General features: G+C 34.7%; 1 protein-coding gene across 11 annotated transcripts in view; it reads right to left on the bottom strand.

Annotated features, from left to right (window-relative positions):
* Positions 1 to 18,641, bottom strand: part of LOC121862318 — a 144,174-nt gene that overhangs the window by 8,067 nt on the left and 117,466 nt on the right. For 8 of the 11 annotated variants that reach the window (XM_042360484.1, XM_042360485.1, XM_042360482.1 and 5 more), the window contains 5 exons: positions 9,645 to 9,860; positions 3,153 to 3,447; positions 2,623 to 2,892; positions 2,089 to 2,352; positions 1,156 to 1,167 (listed from right to left, as the gene is read on the bottom strand). In XM_042360484.1, coding sequence (XP_042216418.1) covers positions 1,156 to 1,167; positions 2,089 to 2,352; positions 2,623 to 2,892; positions 3,153 to 3,447; positions 9,645 to 9,860 — 1,057 coding nt within the window. Of the gene's footprint in view, positions 1 to 1,155; positions 1,168 to 2,088; positions 2,353 to 2,622; positions 2,893 to 3,075; positions 3,448 to 9,644; positions 9,861 to 18,641 lie in introns of those variants that run through there. The other 3 variants (XM_042360489.1, XM_042360486.1, XR_006088213.1) reach the window with 3 other exon arrangements.

Genomic DNA, 18,641 nt, shown 5'->3' with positions numbered 1-18,641 from the left:
ATCTCCTCCTATTTAAGCCATAAGCAACTACACTACTGTACTGTATTATGGGTGAATCTTAAATGAGGGCAACACAATATAGTTTTCCCTTCGTCCAACACCTAATAGTTTTACTGAATAATTTTTAACATTTCTACAAATAACAAGAATTTAAAAGCAAATTAATGACTTATAAAGACATTAAACACATCTAATCTAATAAGCTGTATTTCAAATTCCAAATATATAAATAGAATAGTGTAGTGACCTAATTCAGTACAGTATAACAACTTCATCTGACAAAATGTGCAACTCATAACAAATAATGTACTGAAAAACAAGTACTCATGTTTTTGTGTGACTTCATTTGATTAAAATAATAATAATAATAATAATAATACTATAATCAACTTCATATAAAGTAAAAACTAAAAAAATGTAATGCCTACAGGTCCAGAGGTTACAGAGTGAATGAACTCTAACCACTTTTGAGAACCTGCACAATATATCTAGCAGTAGTAAGTTCCAAATTTCCCACCATGTCAGTATAATGAATTTATAGATATATTTTAAGAAACAATTATGCTCTTCTCAAGATGTGAAAAATCACCCATACTGCATTAAAAAAAATTAGAAACAAGAAATAGTAATACTAGGAGCTGGCACAAGCTGTAAGTTGAGAGATATTTACACGAGAAAGAGGGTGGCATGTCCTTCCTCCTAGACATCAAAATAACATTTAGATCTGCATTGATGGCTAAGATATTTTTTCCATGACTAAGATATTGTAGATACAGGCTGTAGGCATCCACAGAAGCCATAAACTCTCCCCCCGAGTTTGAACTGCAGTGGGAATAATCAAAACACAATATTCCGGTTTACCATTTTGAGCCAACAAGGTCAGATACAAAATATTACACACTTCCCACGCAAGGGGTTAAAAAGTTCATGGTAGGGTAATGGATGTAGCAAAGACTCAGAATCTCTCAGCAAAAAGAAGAAATAATAAAAAACTAAGAAGAATACATACAACACACACACAAAAAAGAAAAAGAAAAGGTAGTTCTTACACCATGCACATATGTATCAACCAATGGGTCAAACATAAAGAAGAAGGAACACAAGAAGTACAGATATTTATGCACATGTATGAGGTAACTCCGGGTCATTACACACCTTATGTTGGTCCTGAGTCATGGTAGCAGCAATGGAGGTAAAACACATATTAGTTTAACCACCAACACTCTAGAACAAAGAACTAAAGCAAGAACACACAAGAGCCAAAGGTATACCTGCACATGAAGTTAATAAAATTTTAGTTAATTCAGGCTATAACAAAACATACAATAATAAAAACATGACATCTGCAAATTCAACATACTGTACTGTATACCAATGTTTTGAATGGTGGAGCGTGTTGAAACAGGACTGTGATGTGGATACCTTCAGTATTGCATAATTATTCTATATATCACACTGTCAAACATTAGCATTACTGTAAGTTCTAGGTTATTCTTCACTGTTCTGTACATTTTTGTCCATTTTTAATAAGGCCTTTTGGCAAATGTAGCCCTTATTGCAAAAAGGCCAAACAGCTGAACTTTTTGCATAATGGCATTAAATGCCAGGCCCCCGACATTACTTAAATATAGCCTAACATTTAGTGCCATTTTTTCCAAGAAGGCTAATGTTTGGCCTAAAAAAGAGCAAGAAAAGAAAAAGCATCAACATTTTATGCTGATTCAATGTAAATTTATATGAAGATTGAAGATTTTACTGAGTAAATATCTATCTACCTAGGAAACAGTATAAGGGTTAGGTGCATGGGGACTATCAGAGTTAGACTTTTGTTTTACTTGTGATTTAATCTAGTGTTGCAAGATATCAGTTGTCAACTTATATGTCTACAGAAGTTATGTTGCTATCATGCTTTAGGGGATTGCTTCATAATTCTTGAGAGATGGCATTAAGTGTACTACTTTAGAAGTACAGTACTGTAATAGAACATTTCACTTCCCTCTTCCAGGGAACACTATTAATGGCAAAAGTGTCAAGTCATAAAAAATAAAATTCCTTTATATTTTTTTACAGAACGCACAGTTTGCTCACCTGCTCTAATCCAGCAGTATCCCCAACTGGATTTAAATGATTTCTCAGAAGGTCTCTTGGCGTCAGCGAAGAATGGCGGGCAAACATTATCATAGCAAAAAGTGGCACATTTTCTCCATTGTTGTTACTGACGTACAAATCAAGAGCTGTTGCAAGCATGTGCAGCTTAACGGCCTCACACAGCTTCACGTCTAGATTCGGGTCTCCGTTGAGTCGAGACAGAACGACACACTCCCGGTTTTCACACCCCATTAGATTCAGCACCTTGTACAAAAATTTTAATAATTAACAAGTAGCCACATTTTACAAAAAATATGAATGTAAACAGTTTATTCAACCTAAGTATTGATCAATTTATATGTTTGATGTTTCCATTCTGTTTCTCACACCACCTTATGTTACTGCTAGTACTAAGAGTTACATTCATATGTACCCTGTCCTATTATTATAGTGATGTTATACCCTTCTTCAACTTCCACAACAAATATTAATGATCATAAATGTTTAAGTCAGAATGTATGCTGCACAACTTACCATGCTATCTAAAGCATCCAAGCATTCCCAAAATCCATTAAGTATCTGTTCTTTTGTAAAATTCAGACGATGCCCAAACGACCATTCACGCAGCCAGCTAGCACCTTGACTGAGTTCAACTGCGAGACGGGAATGAGTTGAGTGGCCATTTGGTAATGAGAGGCCGAGGGAGAGCATCTGGTACAAGGCAGCACGTATGCCACAATAGTTGTCTCCTCGTACTTTCCGTAAATGGGTAAAACTAAGTTCAATGGGAATGGAAGAGTAACCCTGAAAACAAGAGAAAGAATTTTAATTCTGTTAATGAAAACTACTGAAATGTATCTTATATCAACATTGAGCACTTTAGAAAAAATCATATTCTTATATCTATACGAGTACAGTACTGTACTTGGCCATGTTCTTTTATATTACAAGAGTACAGTAATTAATTTTTCATTATATATATATTACCAATATAAGTGATGTTGAGCAATTACAAATCTGCTCATATTATAGTGTGTTTACTTAGGCATGGCAGATTTAATAACCTGTTTAATATTTTGTGCCTTCGGTGTGTTACCCTGCCATTCTGTGTTGGCATATTTAGTAAGTTCAAGTTTGGGTCCAATAGCTGTGTGGGTATCCTGAGTTGGTGTTAGATCAGAGGAGGTGTAGGAGAGGAGGTCATTATCATTGCCTGTGCTGGCCTTGTTCCCCATGATGAGGTTGTTGTTGAGGTTGTTGTCACTGGTGTTGTTTATGTTTTCGTCTGTGACGGTGGAGTTCCAGTTGTCAATACGACGCAGAGGAGTAGAGGTGCTGCTTTCTGAACCCTCTTTCTCTCTGAAAATAATATCTTATTTCAGCATTTACAAAACAGTGAAACTGTGACATATATGGAGTGACTAAATACTTGAATTGTATTAATATTAATTTTTTAAATAATAAGGTTAGCAAAAGCAAGTTTGATCCTTTGTCAATTCTTAGCATTAATGTGGTTTGATTGGAACAAAACCATTATTCTGAATGATTAAACAACTGTATTATTCTTCTATGTTTCTTTAACATTCACACTCAAAGTTTCTCCTCCATAAATTGACAATCATTTTATTCACTAACACCTGTTTTTCACCCATTCTACATTCCAGTTTCATGATATTTCCCTCAGAGAAATTTACTCCATTCTCCTTCTTTGATATTTGTCTCATTTGGTTTTTAATTTTATCCAGTTGGTATGTTGAACATGATCATACTGTGAAGAGTAAAAGTTAAACCTTGATAAACTAGAAGACAATCGGCAATTTTTTTAAACATCCGGGGCAGTAAGTCCGAAGAGGAATCATGAACATTGGGTTACTTTTAAGTAACCCAACAAATGAATTTGTCAAACTCAAATAACAGCATTGATGAATCCATTTCTTGGGTTACTTTAAACTAACCTGAACTAGTGAACTAGTGACCCTTAGGACAAGAGGTGAGCACTGTGTTCACACAACTGCTGCACCCCACAATAAAGTAGTCTTCTAAGGACTGTCAAGCTTTACAAGTTGAAAATAGCTGGTATTTTACTGTACTATATTAGAATATAAATATATGGGTGATTTTGCATAACTTACAAAAAACAAAATTCATCAGTTGCTAAATTTATATTTTATTTATAATATACAGTACAGGAAGTCCCCGACTTACGAACGCCCGCCGATACAAACAGGGTTAAATTTTAAATTTACAGTATTACCTGATGACTTATATTTTACTTTCATTTACTGTACAGTATTTTGTCATTCTATTTCTTCTTTTCTCTTAAATTAAGTGATTTTAGATGTATATAAGGACTTAGGCTATGATATAGTGGGACTTTAAACATTGTTTTGTAAGTGCAGTATGCATATAGCATGTGTTCCGACTTACGTACAAATCCGACTTAAGAACGTCCTCAGGAATGGAACCCGTTCGTAACCTGGGGACTCCCTGTATATAGGGTACTTTTTTCATGCATTGAAGCTTTTTCCTGTAATGATGTAGAATGGCTTTTTATTTATCATTAATTAACTTCAATGTTGGAGCACTATCTTGTCTTCAGCAAAACATACACCATATTCAACAAAATCTCTTCAGATTCACATATCTACTCACAGCCCCATATATCCTCAAATCTTCTCAATTGTTCTTATATCATCTTTAATAAAGGTATATTATGTATATCTTTGATTCTCGATCATTTATCACATCACGCTTATCTAAGACCTTTCCTCACCATGCTCACAATAATTACCTTCAACTTTTCCTAATTTCTATTGCACTTGTGAGTCTCCTCTAGAAGTATATTCAGGTAAATTAATATAGTACTATATAATATGAACATTAGTTCAACCAGTTCCCTTATAAATCACTATCATTTAATCAAACAAATACAGTACCTGTACTGTACTTAAATCACTTAACCAAATATTTACTATTATCAGTTCAATCAAAATTTTGCAGATGCACTTAATAATTCACTTTCATTTATCAAACATAAATGATGTACAGTACACATATTTGCATGTTTTATCTCGCATCAATAAAAGTGCTCTGTGATCATCTGCCACAAGTCACAAGTTATACAACACGTTCTATAACTCAGATCCCAAGATGCCCACAATCAAAAGCTAAGCATATCATTATCCAGTAATGTAACAAAAAGAATGTTCATGAGCTCTTGCACATGCATAAAGCAAATAATGCAACATACTGAAAATCAGCACAGTCAGCTCTTCATGAACAGAAAAATTTCATCATTTGAAGCTAACATTACTGCAAGAACTTCATATGTAAGCAATAAAACACCTACCAGTACATGTCATTTTCTTGATACAGTATTGTAAACTTTGTGTCCAGTCAAAAATATTTCACCTTTTTTTCATTTTCCAGTGTACTGTAATTTGGGTTTGAACTTTTTTTTTCCATTAAACAATTACTTTATTCTCTTACCAGCACTTCTAATTCCCCAACTTTTTTCAAATTCAATGTTAATCCTATTCCTTCCTTTTCAATTGTTTCTATATCCTTGTACAGTATTAGTATAATACCAACTTTGCCATAACCTGTATACAGTATTACCCCGCCTAACGCGGTTTCACTTAACGCGTTTTATCATATACGCGGTGCCTCGCCAGAGCTGAACTTTCACTTAACACGGATTTTTTCCACATATACGCGGTGAGTGTCCGGCTCGAGACGCTATTTTTAGATTTGCCCCACCCTGCCTGACTGCCTGTTTTAGCTCATAAAATTCATACAAATTACCCGGCCAGAATATAATTTACATTGCTGGAATTCTTATAATTTGGTGATCATTTTGAATATAAACATCATATATTTTGCATTAGACATACAAATTTTAGATAAAAATTTTTCTCAGAGTAACTATGTTATCTTTTGTGCAAAATATATGACATTTATATTCAAAATATTCCTGGTCTTACAAGGAATCCAGCAATGTCAATTATATTATCCTAACTTTAGTTTGAGGTATTATTTATTAAAATTTAGTGGTTATCCCACACATCTCCTTGGGACGGTTGGTGGGGGGTGGGGGGGAGGGAGGGACCGACCGACCATCTGTTACCCCGTGAAGAATTATTTTTTTTTTTATTAACTGAAGATATTTGTTTTAGCTCATAAAATTCATACAAATTACCCGGTCTGAATATAATTTACATTGCTGGAATTCTTATAATTTGATGATCATTTTGAATATAAACATCATATATTTTGCATTAGACATACAAATTTTAGATAAAAATTTTCTCAAATTAACTATGTTATCTTTTGTGCAAAATATATGACATTTATATTCAAAATATTCCTGGTCTTACAAGGAATCCAGCAATGTCAATTATATTATCCTAACTTTAATCTGAGGTATTATTTAATACTAAATGTTAAAAACTCTGGAAGGGAGGATTGGTGGGGGGTGGGGGGGAGGGTTGGGACTGACCGCGCGGTTGGAAGAGGGGGGGAGGCAAGGTGGGGTACTTTGATTGACAGATAGTGTCGTGAAGATTATTATTTTTTTATTAACTGAAGATATTTGTTTTAGCTCATAAAATTCATACAAATTACCCGGTCAGAATATAATTTACATTGCTGGAATTCTTATAATTTGGTGATCATTTTGAATATAAACATCATATATTTTGCATTAAACATACAAATTTTAGATAAAAATTTTCTCTAGGTAACTATGTTATCTTTTGTGCAAAATATATGACATTTATATTCAAAATATTCCTGGTCTTACAAGGAATCCAGCAATGTCAATTGTATTATCCTAACTTTAGTTTGAGGTATTATTTATTAAAATTTAGTGGTTTTCCCCAAAAATTTCTCTGAGAGGGAAGAGCCGGCAGTGTAGTGTGAGAGGGGGAGGGAGTTGAGTCCATTATTTGAATGGACATTAACTTGGCGACTGTATTTCTCTATTTCTCTTAAGTATTAATTGTGTGCATGTACCATCATAAAATTAAGATGTTATTTTTACTACAACATAGGTATGTGCCTTCAAAAAGTGGAGTTTGGGGGTCGGGCCGGTTTCTATTGGAATTAATCCCATATGTTCTGTTGTTCACTTAACGCGGATTTCACTTAACACGGGACCCTCTGGGTTCTATTGACCGCGTTAAGTGGGGTACAACTGTACTAGTTATATCTGTACCTGTACACCACCAGCCTAAAACATCTGATCATGTACAGTAGCTAAAACAACTATCTGTGTAGGTGGGGGTCGATATACTCCGAAATTTTACGTGTGAGTAGTGACAGCCCTCATATACCAAAATTTATCGTCCATTCCATGGTCTCATATTGTTTCCCACAAAGTATGCACAGATAGTTGTTTTAGCTACTGTACATGATCAGATGTTTTAGGCTGGTGGTGTACAGGTGCAGATATAACTAGTATACAGGATATATCCCTAAATACCCTAAGGATTCCCTACTTTGCCTCCACATCTGTAAAAATGGAATACAAGGAACTCGAAACCTCCAGTGATGATGGCCACTGTCCCTACAACTAACTTCCACTGATGAATGCTATCGTTTATGGGATAATCCCCCATTCAAATAATTGGGACATATATGCTGCACCAAAAAATTTGTCTAAACACCATCCCTTCAAGAGTTAATGTGTATACACAGTAATATCACATGAGGATGTAATAATATTATGATAAATTAATGTCAAGGTATGAAATTAAAATTATTATAATTAAAGCCGTCAAGATCTTAATACAGTAATCAAGAACTCAGGAACAACCAACAAATTTCAGGTATCTAAAATTTCTGTACACTTAAACGATATCTGATGAACACTAACGCCCTCATTATTAAACAACATCTTCCCTTGAAGAGGGTCATCGTGTTTCAACTCAAGTTTTAAACTAAATGGGTCCTGAGGGACACCGCAGTACAGTACTTAACGGGGTAGTGTGGCGGTAAAATTAACTAATTCCAATTAAATTAATTTTATTGGAATTAGTTAATTTTACCACCACACCATCCCGTTAAGTACTGTACTGCGGTGTCCCTCAGGACTCATTTAGTTTAAAACTCGGGTTGAAATACGACGACCCTCTTCAAGGGAAGATGTTGTTTAATAATACGGGCGTGAATCTTGAAAACCATATAACAATACTGTGATCATTAGACACAATTAATCCCTTACATTAAGTACTGTACAATATCTATCCTAAGAAATGTGTCCCACCCACAAGAGCATTCTCACAGAGAGTAAAGCACCAGACGATGATAAATGAAGAGTTGTAATAACCATTTGTAAGGTTACTGTATAATAAGCAAGAGACAAAAGCTTGTCAGAATTATATTCCGCTAGTTAATGACAGTGTGACTATGACTTACTAATACAGGTGCTCCTTTATTTACAAACATTCGACTTATGAACTCTCAGAGATACTGTACAAACAAACTTGTCCATATGTACTATCCATGGGTCATTTACAGTGAACGGTAACTACCCAGTACATGCTCGCAGTAGGCTGACCTTACCAGTTAAGTCCTTTATCCTGGGTTTGCTCACTGTACCCCTAGATTCTTTCTTTATGTTGCTACATGAGAAGCAGAATTTCATTCACTAGACATATTGTACTGTATACGCTGCTTTAAATCTACAAATACCTGATGCAAATGAGGATTTACAAAGATTTTTTATTCATTTGTATCTGTTAACACCGCTGGTGGCATTGTTGTCAAGTCATTCTTGTCACTGTAGCCATGCCCCCCTAGTTCTCTCACTACCAGGTTGAGCTGTGGTCATTTTTCAACTTGTAATTTCAGATAGATATACTTAATTGTAACTTTCATTTTTATTTTTTTACTCAGTTAAATGCACACACAATCCTTTGTAGGTAGTGTGTAAAAAAAAAAAAAATATATATATAACTATCATCAGATCAAAAACATAAAGGAATAAAACCTTCCTTTGTGTATGAGAGTCAAAGGTCGGCAGAGGCAGCATCCCAGCTGGGATCATTTGCTATGGCAAGCTTAGATGCCACACAGCCAATGTCTATGCAAATGGCAGTTGTGATAACTTTCATTTAGCTTTTCCTTAATGGTTTTAGCTGCATTTTTTTCATCTTCATGTAGCACAATTGTTAAATATCGCATGAAAAGTAGGTGGTATGGTTTATGAACAATGGAAAAGGGGGTACAGTATAGGGAGTTGTGAGGTTGCTTAAGCCTTTAGGCTTACCGTGTAGGCTGTTACTTTACATCCGAGATAATATTCCTTACCTGTTTTTAAATATTTTTACGTGTTCGGTATCTACAGGAGAAAAGTTGGACTTAAGAACAAGTCTCGGGAACATAACTTGTTTGTAAGTAGAGGAACACCAGTACACATAAAATATCTATACAGTACTTACTAGAAGGGAAAAATTAAGAGTATAAAATCAACCCAAATCTTCACCTCATACAAACCTCAATGTGCTATATGATAATCTAGCCTATGTGATATACTTTACTATACTTAGTCTCACTTGATTTCATGCACAGGAGAAAGGTGCGCGTGTAATGAGGTGTCCAGAGGTGCGTCAAGACCTTCCATAAACCCGCTCTCTTCCGAGCTCCAGTAGCGACGGGCCTTGCTACCGAACTCACCAGGGCCTATCCGACGCTCCCAGCCAGGCCAGCCCGTGGTTTCAGAATCAGGAGTTGCGGGGGATATTTCTGAGCTGCTAGCCAGGCCCGATGAGCTGTAAGCCAAGGTGCAAGCGTGAGACGTGCAATGCAGACGTGAAGCAATGGTAACACACAGCCCTTGCAATCCTAGAAGGGTTTACTAATCAGCCCTTTTGGTTTTCATATTCTTACTTATCAACTTTTATCTATATGAACCAACATTTAAGACATCTAAATACAAATTATGAGGATCTGGCATAAAACTAAGGCCACCATAATTAAGTCTCATTTCTCACTTGGATAAAAAAGTAATTCTGACATCAACAATACTGTACTGTATTTATAAGTTACTTTATAGCCAAATTTGTTGTCCAACATTAATATCATAAGCCAGTATCCAGGGTACTAAGATTAGTGAACAGGTACAGTGTAGGAAATACTATGGACTACATTTGGGTAAGTGATTGAGTAAAATCAATTTCTCCATCATACATCAGCCTATTCTAAAAAAAATTTACCAGAATTATTGTTAAGCAGACCGTGATTTAACCATGAGTTACAGAGATCATCATGTGTTCCTCGAGTATGGTAAAGTACTAAGCTAGTACAGTACATGTTATGGTATCAACCCAATTTGTTTTTAATTTATTTGAAGAATAAAATTTTACTCTTTTAAATAAATAATCATATTTAATAATAAACAGAATCTTTTTGGAAACTGTGAAATAGAAAATGTCCAAAAATCATCTTTAATTTCACAGACTACATCATAAAATTTGGATGTTTACTCTAACAAAAAAAGCATTTCACATATAGCCAAATGTGTTAAATGGCTACATGCCAAAACAAAAGAAAGGCACATAAGACAGCTCACAAAAAGGAATGGCTCAACTAGCAGTAGCACAGCAAACTGTTCCACTAAGAGCATAGCACAATGCAGTGCCCAAAATGAACAGAAAAAGTGATATACAGGACTGTACTGTATGTACTCTCATAACGTGAAGATGGAAGCTAACCCATACCTGTCTGATCAGATACCATGTGGTATGCAAAGAAAATCCAGGTAAAAATTTGTTAAACAGCCAATAGACTTCTAGAAGAATGACATCAAGGCTCATTAATGACAGATGAAACTCCATAAGATTCATTTACAAAAAAAAAAATACTGTATATATAAATAATATCTACAGGTAGTTCTAAAAAGTAAATAAGAGTTTAGTTATACTTTACAGCTATATTATGTTACTTTACAGCTATATTATGTTACTTTACAGCTATATTATGTTTTCTTAAGAGGGACCTTACTAATAATGTAAGACAGAAGAATAAATATTCCATACAAGGGGCGAAATAGTTAAAAAATAATATAAATAAAAAATAAATAGAAAATGAAGAGCAAAATATACTATGTAAGAATAACTGAATTGCTAACATTGCTGTGTGATTCAACATTTGCTTTGGATTATTAGAGTCTTGTGTCAAGAGATGTGATGCAATACCAGTTATTTCGCCCCCTGCCTCCTCAAATAATCAGCCTCCTATGGTGCAGTACATTCTACAAAAATTCTAATAAATATTTCATGTGTTTGTCTTTGATTATGGTGCTGCCTGTGATATACTGCACAAGTAATTAACAATGAAATCAGTCAGTACATGTATCAAGTTGACAAGTCCAATGTGGCCTTTCAATGATCACCACAATTCTGAATTTACCAATGGAAAACAGTTAATTAGAAATTTTGATGCCTATTTTTAGCTGATGTTTAAAGAACATTCATCGATAGTTATAATCCAATGTTTATTAGGTCATCTATAAGGGTAGTCACTGTCACAGGTGAACTATAAGACAGACCATTACTGACTTCTGGTATCTTGGAAATGGACGACCAGGAAATTATCAAAGGTAGGTTTATATTAATGATGACAGTGCATGAGCCTTACAACAGAGCAAAATTTTAAAGTGGTGGTACAGGTAATATTCAATAATACACTGCCCTTGTATTTTATGTACTGTACTGGTGATCACTGCCTCTTCCTCATAAGAGGGTAGGACAGCACACCTAGGATCTCACTGACTTGCTGTGGTCATGGCACAGACTAGCTGTGTTCTCAGTGTATAACTTTCACCAGCAGCATCATTTCACATACAGTACTACAGATAAATTAGCTACTGTACTTTGGAACAATTTCTTCAAATTAGATCAGTACATACATTTTATTAAAAGTACAGTAATATAACTAACTCCTATAATTTTCATAAACAACATTGAACTAAGAAAGTAAAGACTGAAAGAGAAAAAAATGGAGAAATAGAATTGGATAATTCGCTGTTTGATAATTAAAGCCAGTTGTCTGATAGCCATCTATGATAATACCTTTTAATTAAGAGCCTGATAGAAAAACTGATTATTGGAGAGAAAAAAAAAATTATAATTAAATAACAGGTTTTATTTCATCTCCAATATTTTTTTAAGGTGAGAACTCTTAATGTAGTATTGTCAATATAGCATAAGTCTCGGGATCTGACACAACAAGTCATTGCCTCACTGTTTGCTCTATTAAACAAAACAACCACCAGCCTGGCCATGGGATTAAACATGCTTTCCTTGAGACAGAATCCAGTGACACCAATTATCTGATTCACTAATTTACTAAATCCTTTTTAAATATGCCCAGTCATTTAAATCTTCATGTATTAAGACTGATAATTGCAAATGATAATTAAATATATACAATAATTAAAACTGGTAAGACATGCTAAATAATATAAACAGTACATATCTGATATTCAAAACAGTTTAGACAAGTCTCCTATAATTTAGGTTACCATAACTGATTCTCTGATGGTTAACTGACTTCCAAATATTTATGAAAGGTTAACTGTCTGCTTGTTAAGTGTCACAGGCTAATTACTTATAAACAAGACAATGGCCATTTGCAATTAAGAATGATAAAACAAGAAACTGGTAATTAAGGTTGATTAACCAAGTTTATTTGTTTAAATCTGATCCATGGTTAAGAAATAAGGCAACAATTAAAAACAAAAACTAATCTGATTCACAGAGAGGGTTCACCTATGAAATCTAGCTCTCTGTAAGAAAGATCACTTACTAAATCTGAATCAATAAAGATATTCACCTGTTAAATCTGACACTACATGGTTTGCTAATGAAATTTTACTCAATAAAAAGGTTCACTTGCTAAATCTGATTAAACAAAAAGGTTAACCTACTAAATTTGACTAAATAAGATTTTTAATGTGAGTCCCAGGCACGGCTGCCTGTTGGGGACAAGGTGGATATAGCACACTGTATTGTATACTAAGCATTCGGCACACAAGGAGGCAGTATGGCCGGTACTGCACTCAACCGCATTCACTTCCCCAAGTTGTAAACTCAGGCACTCAATAACAGCTGGTTGAACTGGGAGTGCCCACGAATCATACCACTGATTAAACCTGACAAAATATGAAGGATTACCTGCTAATTCTAATGTTAGTTTTCTAAATTCTGAACATCAAATGCTGTATACTGCTTAACTATATCATAAAACAAGGAAAACAATATTTCAGTACCATTAATGCATCCTAGTGTACTGTGGCCTCCTGCATTAAAATCACAATTCCTAATAATAACAAATTTTTTTATTAAGAATGGCAGGTACTGTATAATGCTGACTGTTAAAGGTTTATTAGTTTATTATTAATTGCTAACAACAATACTTAAAGCATGATCTACAATATACAGTTGTGATGTGTGGTTAATGTTGAACATGCTGCATAGTGTTACAGTTCACCTTTATGCCTTCACTAATATACTAAACAAAATGCAAGGTAAAAAAGTTACTAGGAACAAAAATAATAATTCAGACAGAGAAAGGAAGTGAAGGAAATTATAATTAAAGTACAAGAAGTCCTTGTTTAACGTTGCCCCCAACAACGTTGTTTAATTATAACGTCACTACTCTTTAGATACCCATGATTCGGACAATGTCCCGCCGATTCAGTATAACGTCTTCACAGACTAATTAGTACAGCGCATCACCCTCTCTCACCCGGTCAGAGCGGGAGGAGGAGCAACCCTCCAGGTCTCAGTGACTCGCCACCCTCCTCCTCTCCACTACCCACCACACATTCGCTCAATGAGCACAATACAACATTAATTTAGTTTATTTATATTTTTGGATGTACTGTATAATATATACTATTTTCTATAAAAATTCCATTGAATTTATGTATATGTAATATATTTTATGGGGCAAAGGGAGGCTGGGGAACGTAACTCCCGTATTTTATCTAATTCTTATGGGAAAATTTTATTCCGTTAACGTCGCGATTTTCAGGAAGGGAACCACGACGTTAAGCGAGGACTTACTGTATTTGACAATTCAAACTCTTGGGGAAAATATACAAATTGGATTATGCAAAACCATACTTAACACATTTTGTAAATTCTATTTGCCCTCTTTGTGAAGTCTATTGAATGATCTTTGCCATTACTATGTGACACCCACACCCCCAATTATTCTTAAGCATTAATGAATTTCTTTATCTATGTTTGATGTGCTTCTCCTTCCCACATCGTAACAGTAGTACCACACGTGCACATATCACACTGCAGTCTCTCACTTTAAGTCTTTCTTAAACTCAAAATCAAAGGCTTATGTATTTCCTTCAGGTCTTCTTCCTCCTCACAAAGTTTGGTGAAGATGAAGTATGTAAAACTTTATTGAGATCCTCCCAGCTTAGTTAAGTAATCACCCCCTGGCAAGAAAGTTTAGTGACAGAATGGCCAGTTCTGTATACACCACAGGTAATAGCAATGCTTCTCAAACCCACACTGCACTGAAACTCATGTTTTGCATGTTAGAAGACCAGAGTATAACTGAAGGAATTTTCTTCTACGGAGTAAACCTTATAACAGTATTTACATTAGTATTTAAAACAAATTTCCCCAATCTATGATCTGTACTTAAGGGATATTAAGGTCTTTTGGTCTACCATCTATACACTATTATACACAGAAAAGTGTAAATTAATTTTAGCCCCCCACCCTCTCAAAAAAAAATACAAACACACAGTGGACGACCCACTAACCTGCTATCCTTAACTGTCAAATATCCACCATATCAAAGTCCAGGAACTCTAAGTATCTGCCAAATTCCTGTATGTAGCCAGGCATCATTATTTGCCATGTATGAAGTAAATGTCTATGTTACTAATGTGAACCAATAATGTAATATTGTAACTCTGGTGTGACACAGTCAATCAGCACCAAGGTATGTCTTTGTGGGATGTGGATCTGCTGCACTCAGGTGATGCTGAACGATGTAACATCACTTAAAGGGCTGTATCTACTAGTTGTTTAATGTTACTATGGTAATTTCTTAATACATTTACAGTACTGTACAGGGTCACTTTCTATTATACAACTTGTATACAGTAAATAAAACTATTGTCACTAGTTTGTATTTACCCTATTCATAAGGCAAGGTTTTGTGTGCAATAATACGCATATACAGGTACTATACTGTACACAGGTTCAAACTAATTAATACTATAATTCTATACCCTTGCCTAACCTGCTTTAATGTCAAGTATCCGTCAAACTCAACTATCCACCAACCCTCTGGTCTCAACCATGGCAGGTAGTAGTGTCCACTGTCTTTACAACTGATCTGACAACCTAAATGAATGATAGAATAAATATCAAATACCAAAATATATCACAGCATGCACATTTTATATTTTTTTCTTTCTTAATCTTTGTTTTTATTTTGTAAATACAGTACAGGGTACTGTAATCGATTCAGTCAACTTCCTCAGTTCTGGTTGACACTTGATATATTTATTAAAAAATATAAGTACAGTATATTAATAATTCCAGGGCTTGGAGGTCTACCTTTTCAACGACATCTTTGTCAATTTTAATTTAATTAGATATTTCTGGTCATCCTAAAGTTAAAATTACTGAACAGACTTTCTTTAAAGAACAGATGTTTCTATTTTCGTTGTCTTAAATTTCCATACACGTAATAGTATTTTCCACACATGGATCACATACTTTAAACAACCCATGTATACACTCTCCCTCTCTCTTTTTCTCTGTAGTTTTTACCTTAAACATTTGGTACTCTTCGTAACTCCCACCAAGTGTTCCCACCAGCACCCTTTCTGACACAAGTTTCTGTCACTTTTTAAGTTCAACAAATAGTCAAATTTCACATATAAAAACCCTTACAATTTTTCACAATGAAAACTATATACAATACAGTACAACAAAGTTTGCTAATATCTCGGCTTCACTTAACTGTTGACACTTCCCATTCCCCTCACATGAGAAAATACTTGCAGATTCATCAAAATAAACAGAAGTGCACTTACAATTCTAAGTTGATATCAGTCGCTGTCACATCATTAGTGAGGATTATTAGAACATGAATATGACAAACACTACTAACTCACAGTAAGTAGTCTACAACTACATCAGTGGCACTTTGTAAAAGATGTTCAGCAAGAGATGTAAGAGCACTTTCTATAACCACTGAGAGAATCATGCTGGCTTTGGCCTTCCTACTTCACACACCACACAAGTCTATTTTCGTCTGTGGGCTCGTTACCCCCCGTGGCAGCCCTTAGTTGCCAGTCATAAATTTCCTGGTATATTTCACAATCATCTGGTTGGCTCATCTTTAATACAACTGATAACCTTGGCTTTGCTTCAAATAAATTACTGAACAGGTCCCAGGGCACAAGAAATACTTTAGGAATATTATGGAGGTATAATGGACATTTGGCAACTACCTCTTCCCCAGCTGGTTATATCTGGTAAGCAAAGCACATGGAATTCAGTGGATTGATATTAAACAGGTAAATTACAAATAATGTTCGCATGAGCTGGGCAATGAATTTTTTTCAGCCTTGCTGTCATTCATCCAGTCTTACAACTGCCAGGTTACTGTTCCCTGTACTGTATACTACTTGCTGACATGCTCTCCTACAATTTACATTCACTACTGCTTCTTCGACGTCCATTCTCCTCACTTTTAATGTCTCTCACACCATCCTTCCCTCTCCTTGGTCTACCCCTCTCCCTCCTGCTATCTATCCTTGAATTAAAACTTTAAATTACTGTATGATAATATTTACCTCAACATCCAAAGTACCATATATGCGCTATCATGATAAACCACACAAAACCATTCAGTCTCAGCATTTCAACACACAACACCATACTGTACTACACATAACATATGGTATATCAATGTAACTGTCATACCCTTCCTTCAAGGAAAGAAGTTTTAGTGACTTAGGAACATGAACATTATTTTCTCAGCCTGCAGTAGTTCCCCCCCCCCTCAATCATTTGACAATCTGTTACACTTCCAAGGTGCAGAAGCACACAGGTTTACCTCTTTTAATTCATTGAAAATGGAAATTTTCACATTAAGAATTTTTTTAAATGCTTTATGAACCAAAATGAATTTGGTATGCAGGTTATAACCAATGTTCAACTCAAGACATTCTGGTTAGAACAAACATCACATTCAGTGATGGTCCAGCTTCCTCCAATACAGTAGTTCATTATTATTTTCAATGTGGAACTTAACACTTAAAATGTTCCTTAGCTTAGTTTATATTGTAATGTTATTGGTTGTTAATTATTTTTTGATAAAAAGTTTTATTTTTATGCATATTTCTCATAAAAGCTGATCAACAATACTGATGACTTTTACTTACTCTAGAATTCCATTCATGTAGTTAACAATGTTTTGTTTTGTTTATGTACGTACTGTATATGTACAAGTACAGTACTGTATTACTTTATATCATGAAAAAGATATATTATGCAGTCAGTCTATAAACAACTGTAACCTGTAGCCTCAACAAATAAATGTTATACCTGTACAGTTCTTATATCATTCAATAAGGAAAGAAAATTCTCTTTTATTACAACTGGTAACTGATTCTATTAACTGAAATAATTCATCTGCTTATTCTTGTGCGACCAAATAATACACTACACTCGAATCAAAAATCTCATACACTTACACCAATACAGGTACCGTACGTACTGTATAATATGTTGTGTAGCTTCGAATCTTACCTATTTTACCTGTTCACTATTGGATATCACTTTCAATGTTTTATTGGCTAATGTCAGACAATTCTATTCAACACAGAGACCCCTCATATCAAAGGAGTTAAATCCTAGGTCATGTGGCTACCATTTCACCAACAGGATAGATTAACCATCTTAATTTATTCTTTTGCATTAGTTTAGGGAGCAGGTATTGAGTACTTTGCACCTGAGGGTTCAGGTTAATGTGACATTAAAAGGTAAAAGTGTTCATATGAACTTCTGGAGGTTTATCATTAACAATGAAAAAGAAGAAAAATTTTTTTTATTACCAACACCCCATGCGTCAGCCTCTCTTTAACATCCTCTGCCCTGGGAGTCTTTTTAGGTCACAGTATTTAAATTAGATTCCTTTTCTATGATAAGTGACACCAACTTTACCCATAATGATAGATGAGCAATTCCAGTATCTGTCTAAACCCTGGTAATCCTGATCCTTCGACATTGGCTTATCGGTGCAAAAAATAAATAAATAAACAAATTAAAAAATTAAAATTAGTGAATCAAAACTAGATTAACTACAGAGATTTTTATCAAGAGCATCACTGCAACAAATTAGTTTACTGGTGTAGAGAAATGAAAAGTTGTAAGCTGAAAGTGCAAACTTAGTTAAAACAATAAAAGAAATTCACTCATTGCATATACTGTACTGTACCCGTAAAGTGGCAAAAAGTTAGCCAAACAGAATGAAAACTAAGCACCTAGTGTGAGTAACTG

The sequence above is a fragment of the Homarus americanus genome, unplaced genomic scaffold (assembly GCF_018991925.1).
Source record: "Homarus americanus isolate GMGI-L3 unplaced genomic scaffold, GMGI_Hamer_2.0 scaffold31037, whole genome shotgun sequence".
NCBI lineage: Eukaryota > Metazoa > Arthropoda > Malacostraca > Decapoda > Nephropidae > Homarus > Homarus americanus.
The sequence above is the reverse complement of the archived record's forward strand: the minus strand, read 5'-3'. Positions and strand labels throughout refer to the sequence as shown.